Source organism: Notothenia coriiceps, unplaced genomic scaffold, assembly GCF_000735185.1.
Source record: "Notothenia coriiceps isolate Sejong01 unplaced genomic scaffold, NC01 NC01_scaffold00036554, whole genome shotgun sequence".
In the NCBI taxonomy this organism is placed as follows: domain Eukaryota; kingdom Metazoa; phylum Chordata; class Actinopteri; order Perciformes; family Nototheniidae; genus Notothenia; species Notothenia coriiceps.
Window position 1 is genome coordinate 48,437 of NW_011369255.1, and position 8,477 is coordinate 56,913.

The following is an 8,477-nucleotide window of genomic DNA, read 5'->3' on the forward strand; positions in this document are numbered from 1 at the left end:
AACATGTGTCCTCTGTGGAAAGAGACTCTGAAAGTTTCAAGAAAGATTCTCTCCTTTTTGTCCTGATCCATTTCTATAAAATGAATCAAGATTTTGGGCCACTTTATGAGTCTCATAACGATGTTTTGGGCTTGTGGTAACCATCTAGCCATCAGCAACAATGATAACCCCCCCCCCGTTATTCGGTCCTTCTGTATATCTTTTCTTCTTTCCTAGAGCACCATTGAGTTCTTTCTTTGTAACCAAATGTCTCTCAGAGGGGCGTGGGGAGGGGCTCCTTATTTTCACCTAAAGTAACAGACAGAGAATCAGCACTTTGGAAACAGGGCTGAAACAGAGGGGATTATGGGTAATGCTGCAATGATCTGTTTGGTGTTTGGAGCCAAACACTTCAGAGACATGTTCTGTATATATCTGAGACCTATATTGATGAAAAACAGTATAATATGAGACCTTTAACAGTTTCCCTCTCCTCCCTCCTCCAGGGTCTGTCTCATACGTTGGACCAGGCCAGCGCTCAGTTCGCCGCCTCGGCTCTCGTCACCGCCGACAAACTGCTGGCTCTGAAAACCAAGGAGGACCTCGGTCCGGGAGGAGGAGCGGTGAACGGCGTCCTCTCCCCCTCAGGTACGTAAACACAACAAACCACCACAGGGAGGCTCAGTCAGTGCGCATCCTCTAGGAAAACAACAGCCGTTTATATATACTTTTTTTGTTATTAAAGTTTTTATTTATGAACGTACATAGATCACATGGTACAGCATACAGAAAGAGGAAGGGCAGGCTACAAAACATGTTAGTGAAGTGTTCCTGATATGGATACAAGGACACTATTCAGGGAACTATTGTGTCCCACTCAGCTCTGTGTGATGACTACTTCCATTCTTGATAGGATAATAAAAACATGTATATTGAATTTCAAGCCGGTGACGAGTGATATCTTTCCTAACATCCACCCACCCTCTTTTGACCCCCAGGTGTCTACAAGGGCTCTCACCTCTCGAGCACAGCGGCTCCACCTTCCTCTTCCTCCCCGACTCCCTCCCTGCTCCACCCCTCGGCCACCAGTAACAACAACGGCACCGCCCACCACCACTCCAACACCACTAACACCACTCAGGTCCTGCTGGGAAACAACAGCCTCCGTCTGGGGGTTCCCACCGGAAAGCGCGTCCACGTCCCCCGGACGCTGAGCAGCACCACCACCATGTCCACATCCGCCTTAAAACTCGCAGCCGCCAACTGTCAGAAACCCAAGGTCACCGCGACCTCCGCCTCGCCGCTGGACATAGTGCCCAGGTGAGGAAAACATCCAGTTGGGGGATGAGAAGGTGAAAGTCAAGTCAATTTTATTGTCAATCTTTCAGTTTGTGTGTACAGACGGAGAGATCGAAATATGGAAATATGTGACCGGCTTTGTTTCCTGTGTTTTTAATTGCTATTTTTACGGCACTGTTAGTGTACAGTTTTATTATTACTGTGCTGTTGTGTTTATTGTATTTGTGTAACTCTGGCACAACAACTTCCTTCGGGATGAATAAAGTCCTATCTTATCTTGAATACCGTTTCCCACAATCCCGAATACAACAACAAATATGAATAAAAATATGTATATATACACAATCAACAGACACATTTATACATATGCACATATTAAGCACATCAATCAATACAAAATAACAGTCACTTCAATATCTTTGAAAAAACGACATTAGTGCAAGACTGTCCGTAGCAGCGTAAAAAGTGTGTGGTGCTGGATGTGGGTGTCTGAGTGTGTGTGGGGTGTTAAAGTCCAGGTCCAGTGGGAGTATGATGTTAAGATAAGTACTTTATTGATACCAATTTGGGAGAAAAAAACGTCTCAACTGGAAATAAAATAACATTTAAAAAAAATATGAATTACTCATGTGGAAACAAAAATGTACAGTAACAAAATATACATGTTGAAAAATACTGACAAGGCAACAAAAAATAAAACAATGTTATCCCTACATTTTTAAAGGGAAACGCATCCAACTGGTCTATTTTGGTTTATTTTTCACTGTTAAACACATTGGTATAAAACGGACCAGTTGGGTGCATTCCGCTTTACAATTTAGGGATAAAATTCCTGATTTTGTTAAATATATTGCTAATAAAAAAAAAATGACCATGATGGTTAAAAATGGGCCTGCACGATATTGGTAAAGTCTGGCATGTTTTTAAGAGGCTCCAGGAAAGGAAAAAGGCCTATATTACATAATTAAAATGCCGAAAATAATTGAATATTTGGTAGTTTTGATCAAGACTGAAGTTGATCAAAAGATTTAGGTGGGAAATAATGTTGTGGCAGTTTTTGGAATAGGATATTTTTTTAAATGAATGATTAAAAGTACATTTAAAATGTAACTCAAAAACTAATAATGAACAAAAATCAATGTTGTTGCTTATTTTTGACATATCCAAGGCTGTGAAAAATAAAAATCCCCCTTTCTCCAAATATGTAATGGTTAAAATCCTGTAAAAATATTTGGTAGTTTAATAAGGACTGAAGTTAATTTAACGATTCAACCCAAAGAAGTAGGGGGGAAATATTTAAATATGATATTTTTATCAACATTTTTGGCCTGAATTGACAATTAGGGTGGTACGTTTGAGTGATACCAGTGGGTTTTTGATGCCGCTACTCGCATCTAACTGTGTTTTTGTTGTGTTTTCAGGGAGAATCATGAACAAGAGAAGCCAGCACTGAACAGTCTGTCAGAGAACACAGTGGCCATGGAGGTCACGTAGGGGGGAGGGGGAGAGGAACCCCCATTTTCTTTTTTAGGTGCTATGCATCGTTCGTTATTGGTGGCGGAATGAGCAAGACTTGGTTTCCTCGGCAACTGTTTTGGGACTTAATTGCAATGCTCGTCTCGTACAAATCTTTTTTTCTTCCTTGCCCTCCTCCCCCCCCATTTCCCCTATTTGTTACTGTTGATAAGAGATCGTCTGTAAATTCTTAATGACAATTATATGTACAGTACTGCATATTTGTAATACCCTCCCACACACCCCCACCCCTTTGTTCTTGTATATAACATTACTTGAATACAGAATTGTTCATTTGTGATGTTTTGCACTCGAGATATAAAAAAGAAAAAATCAAAATTAAAACAAGAGAACGACAAACTGCAACTGGTGCGAGTGTGAGAGAAATGTATGTCATCATCACATGGTGCGGGACCTGCTGTTGGATCTATTTATTGTGCCGTGTTTACAAACCTTTATTTTCCCGTTCATGTTTTTTATTTTTAAATCCGTTTACCCCAAACCTCCTTTTTTTTTGTACACACTGTACCCCTCACCGGTTCCCCCCTTATCAGTGTTTAGCTAGATTAAAAAAGAAAACTTAAAAAAAAACTCTGTATCATTTTGGATGTTGTGAACATGGCCGGGGGCTCGTCTGATTTCTGTAGGACGAACTTCCACGATGTTCCCGTCATGTTGCATTCAGGCGCAGGGCCGGAGAAGGAAAACCACGACGGGTGTGATTTGTTTGTCGTAAGCATCAGTTTGTCAGTTTCCACAATGATCTTCCATACATATAATATTCCTGAGACGAGGAACAAAACAATGGGGGGGTGGGGGATGAATCTTTCCCAGAAGACTTTGCTGCTTCTGATTTATCTAAGCACTATATCATTTGTTTGTTGATTTAATGCTGCTTCTGTATGATTTCTGCCGTCTGGTTCGCACCGGATGGTTTTATTTACTTAATCTCTCAAAGATAACCCTTTTTTTATTTTTAAGAATAAATATTTTTGTATCCCCCACACATTTATTTTTTCATTATAATTCCCCTCACTTCATTATTTTGTTACTTGTTGATCAAAAAATAAATATAAGGGAGTAAAAGAAAATGCAGTAACTGACATTATCATTCCAGCTTCTACATAGAACATGATGTATGAATTGAAAATAAAAGAAAAAAAGCTGTTTTTCTCTACTTTTAGAAATTCTCCTGAAGGCTGAAAGGCCACGAACCACACCTTATCGGGTGCCTTCATTTGGAACATACAAAAAGAAATAACCGTTACAAAAAAAAATCATCGCTCTCTTCTGTGAAGAGATTGGTACTGAACAAGGCTACTTGTAGTTTCTCTTTGTCTTTACCACAATCCCAAAGCCTATTCCACTGGCCCTGTTCATTCGTGAGTTTTTGTTTGTTATTGTAGACCCTTCAACCACACACACACACACACACGGGAAAGACTAAAAATCCTCTTGAATTGTCACAAAATGAAATAAAAATCCAGGGCATTATGTGTTTGACCAGCATGTCTCGTTATTTTGTCTTCAGCGTGTTCGCAAGTAAACAAACGCAGTTTAGTTGTGTGTTTTTTTTGTTGTGAATATGTAAAAAGAAAAAACTGGTTGTGAAAAAGGGTTTTCAGTCCCATTGACTTCCATCCAATCTCCTTTTTAATGCTCCGTTTTTTTTAATTAAGAACATGAATGTGGGGTGAGAATATTTTAAATTGCAAAATAAACATATTGCAATTTATTTTCCACTTGAAATGCTCTCGGAATAAAATAAGCTCCTGAATTCAAAGAGTTAAACATTTTTAACAGTTTCGTGATCCGGTGGGGACATTTCCTAAAATAAACCCTATCATGCTTTTTGAAGTTTTCCCTTTCCTGTAGTGTGTTATTTAGGTTGTGTATATGGTATATACAAACAAAGGTAGCCTATTAAAGCCAGCCCAGCCCAGCCCAGTGGTGGGCCGGCACTTACAGATGTGGGCTGGTAGGATTTCGGCTTTTTTATTTTTAGGATTCTTTTTTTTGGCCCTCCGGCCCACACACAGCACCGGCCCACCGGGGAAACTCCCGGTATTCCCAATGGCCAGTCCGCCCCTGGATATATATATATATAAATATAAACAAAACATATTACCCGTGCGCAGCAGCTAACCTGCCTGCAAGCCTTCGCTCAGGTCATATTTACACACGGCGCGGCGGAAGCCCGCTAGCACTATTAGCACTAGCAGTATCGCTATCAGCCACATTGTTTAGGCTGTCAAATACGCTGCGCCGTTTTAGATTCAAATAGCTGTGTCCCAATTCAGCAGGAGGACCCAGCCTCGCAGCCGGACTGCGAAATGAGACGGTCTACGGAGCATGTCCTTGTACGTCACCGGCAGTTACCCCTACATTTTGCCGCCCCCGTCACCTAGCAACCAGCTGCAGTCACAAGTGCCGGTAATAATTTCTGACACTAGGCAAAATATTTTCAAACTGTTTTCAAAACTGTTCAATATGGAGTCAGATCTAGCTGTACTTATTTTTGGTGTTATATAATATGTTTAAATTATTTTCCCGAGGTCGCAACAGGCCCCCGTGAAGAGGGCTTCATTCTCCCCGCGCATCTGGATAAATTGCGGAGTCTGCTCCTTGCTCCCTATCAAAACAAAATTGTTGCAGTAAGATTTGTATAACAAAAGCAGTTAAATAAATAAATTAGCTTTATAATGAATCCCAATAATATGAAAACCAAACGGTTTAGAAATATTTTCACTTCATATTATTTTATGTATGTAATATAAAGAAGACATCTCCAATTGCCCGTATATTTAAATACACAAAGTAAATAGGTTTACTTTTCTCTCATGTCGTTTACTATTTGGGTGAGTACATTTAAAAACGAATCAAGCTGAAACCGTTGTAGCCGTTGATGGGACGTTACAAGCTTTATATATTTTTTAAAACTCATTCGTCACCGTCACCCGTTGCATCCTGGGATATGGTACACCGCGGAGTGTACATCAGATGTATCCTCTAAATCTGGGGAAAGAAGGCTGCATTTGCGTGCCGCATTCGGAGGAGTCTTGTCTTTTTTTTTAATTGGGTACAGCCTTCGTTTGGCGGAAGAGACGTATGCGGTCTCCGAATGCATCCTCAGGAGGATGCGGCCGCTGAATTGGGACACAGCTAGACTCTTTACGTCACAAACAAGATGGTGATGAGATAGATCTATAAAACCATAAGCAATGCGCCAATTCTGGCGCATTGCTTATGGTTTTATAGATCTATCTCATCACCATCTTGTTTGTGACGTAAAGAGTCTAGCTGTGTCCCAATTCAGCGGCCGCATCCTCCTGANGTAGTCTTTTCATTATATCTGAGTCAGTGTAAAAATAAAACAATACAATGTTATATCTCCATTATTTTACTCAAATTGAAATGAAAGAAAAACATTACAACGTTTGTTAAAAGGTAATCCTTCTGACATTGGATGAATGTAATTCACTTTAGCTCTCTAGCTAGTTTATTCACGCAATTTAAACCAAAGTATAGCTGCAAATTGCAATATAAGTTAGTGTGCATGTTGTCGGACGTCCACTGACTAACGTAGAGCGTTCACACAGGATCTGCTGGTCATATGATGTCCTGATGAACAGAAACACAAGCAGCCCGCTGGACTCAGATCTCTAGATACTTCATCACTCCTTCGCTGCTCCGGTACAAGTCCGGGCTGCTCGGCTGCGGTGGTTTGTGTTGTTGATACATGTCGTCTTCTTCCGTTTGCTTTAATCGAGGCTACGCAGTTATGCAGCCCCCCCTCGGCAGTAAATGGAAGTACTACAAAGAACCCCATTCAGTGCAATTATTTCACAAGTTTTGTATACACAGCTCGAAAAATATTACCGAGGTCCTGACCTCGGTGACCTCAATGGTAGATACGGCCATGAGCACAGGGATGAATCCTGTATAAAATTATTTTAAATCCACTGCTTTTTTTCCCACTTTCTAAATCCACTTCGTCTGTTTCCATCCAGCTCACTGCGTTTTCTCTCATGTCTTTACTTACTTATTTATTAGCATGTTAAACAGATAACATTGTCAGTGTAATTTTTTCCTTAAACTTAAAAGTCTAACAGCATGAGATCTGATATGAAGTAAAAAAAAAAAAAGAGTAGCTATGACTTTTATTTAATTTCCAAACTCAAAAGGCGGTCGCTGGACTTTTCTTCCACTTTTGTTTCATTTCTCAACCACTTCAATTGTTTCTAACTTTAAGCAAAAAGCATTCAACAAAGAGAGATCCAGTTTGAACAACTACCAAGACCAGAGCCACAAACAAAGTGCCGATAAAACGCTGAGTTTAAGACTACCGACCTTCCTGGTTTGCATCTTCTCTGTGCGCCGCCTGAAGGCCACGTAGGGGTCGCTGGTGCTGGAGCCGTCCCGTCTCTCCTGCTTGCAGTTTGGGATGAGGCAGTTTGCTCGGCTGGTTTTCCTCTTGCGGCTCCAGTAGTCGAAAACCTCCTTTATGAGCTCGTCGTCCTCCTTCAGCAGCAGCTTGGCCTCCGGGAGACTCACCGCCTAAAAGAAAGATGGAAGATACAAACTTGAGTTACATCTTTGATGATTAAAAGATGGATTTCCACGGGTATTGAAGTTCTCCTATTATACTGTTTTTCATCAATATATTACAGGTCTCAGATATATACAAAACATGTCTCTGAAGCGTTTGGCTCCAAACACCAAACAGATCATTGCAGCATTACCCATAATCCCCTCTGTTCAGGCCTGTTTCGCAAGAGTGGCTGATTACTCTGTCTGTGTACTTTAGATGAAAATAAGGGAGCCCTGCCCCACGCACCCTCTGAGAGATTAATTTGGGTTAAAGAAACTCAAATGTGGCTTCTAGGGAGGAGATTCAGGTGATTAAGCGGTGGGGGGGGGTACCTTTGGTGTGGATTGGCTTAATGGTACACAAGGACGACACATCGTTATGAATCATAAAGTGCCCAAAATCTGGGATCGCTCATTTTCTAGGGACAGGTTTTATATAACATGGATCAGGAACAAAAGAAGGAATACTTTTTCCTGAAACTTTCATAGATCTCGTCGCACAGAGGGGACACATGTTGATTGGTTTTAAAGACGATTAACCAATTGGATTTTGTCGTAATAGGGTTTGCCCTTTAAAGGGAGTCAATCTGATTAATGAAGTGCGGTACTTACCATAAATAGTCTACAAATTCCATACAAATGAAGCGTATTCAGTTTATTTTCTAGGGTTCATTTTGTATTCGTTCTGATTAGGGTATTTCAGGGGCATTCTCCTACAGGCGGCTGTGTTTTAAAGGGGATGCCGCTGGCACAGAACAGTGCCGGCCTGCTGTCCCACTGCCTTTCCCAGGCGGTCGATCATCTCCTTCATACTGGCCAGGACGCTGATCTCTCCCATCTTTCCTTCTTCTTCAGCTTGTTGCAAACGCGTCATTCTTCCGGTCCCAAGTCGGTAGTCGGGCTGCTCTGCGTCCAAGCTGGGAAAGCCTTGCAGAGTCGGAACAGGAAAAACACACTTTAGAAATTTGGTGATTATTTAATAGCCATATAAACATAGCGGATTTTTAAATCTATTATAAAACTTGTTTCTTACGGACTAAAATCCAGGTGAAGACGGGTTCTTGGTTGCCGCTTCTTGTAATTGAACGTTTCAT

General features: G+C 41.0%; 2 protein-coding genes across 2 annotated transcripts in view; one reads left to right on the forward strand and one right to left on the reverse strand.

Annotated features, from left to right (window-relative positions):
• Positions 1 to 4,289, forward strand: part of LOC104964079 (enhancer of polycomb homolog 1-like) — a 51,229-nt gene extending 46,940 nt beyond the window's left edge. Inside the window, exons 10-12 of the mRNA XM_010792802.1 lie at positions 486 to 627; positions 978 to 1,299; positions 2,700 to 4,289. Coding sequence (XP_010791104.1) covers positions 486 to 627; positions 978 to 1,299; positions 2,700 to 2,772 — 537 coding nt within the window. The 3' untranslated portion in view covers positions 2,773 to 4,289. The remainder of the gene's footprint in view (positions 1 to 485; positions 628 to 977; positions 1,300 to 2,699) is intronic.
• Positions 4,290 to 6,522: 2,233 nt separating this feature from the next.
• LOC104964078 (enhancer of polycomb homolog 1-like) lies at positions 6,523 to 8,319 on the reverse strand. The gene is made up of 2 exons (XM_010792801.1): positions 8,150 to 8,319; positions 6,523 to 7,350 (listed from the first exon to the last, which is right to left on the reverse strand). Exons 1-2 carry the CDS (start codon positions 8,255 to 8,257, stop codon positions 7,084 to 7,086), a joined length of 375 nt encoding a protein of 124 aa, XP_010791103.1. The 5' UTR covers positions 8,258 to 8,319; the 3' UTR covers positions 6,523 to 7,083.
• Positions 8,320 to 8,477: the final 158 nt, after the last annotated feature.

What these genes read in the sequence shown, in the direction of transcription:
- LOC104964078 (XM_010792801.1), bottom strand. Translation starts at nt 8,257, where the DNA reads ATGACGCGTTTGCAACAAGCTGAAGAAGAAGGAAAGATGGGAGAGATC. An exon ending in GAAAGGCAGTGGGACAGCAG is followed by an intron (nt 7,351 to 8,149) that starts GCCGGCACTGTT and finishes TCTTTCTTTTAG; the next exon opens with GCGGTGAGTCTCCCGGAGGC.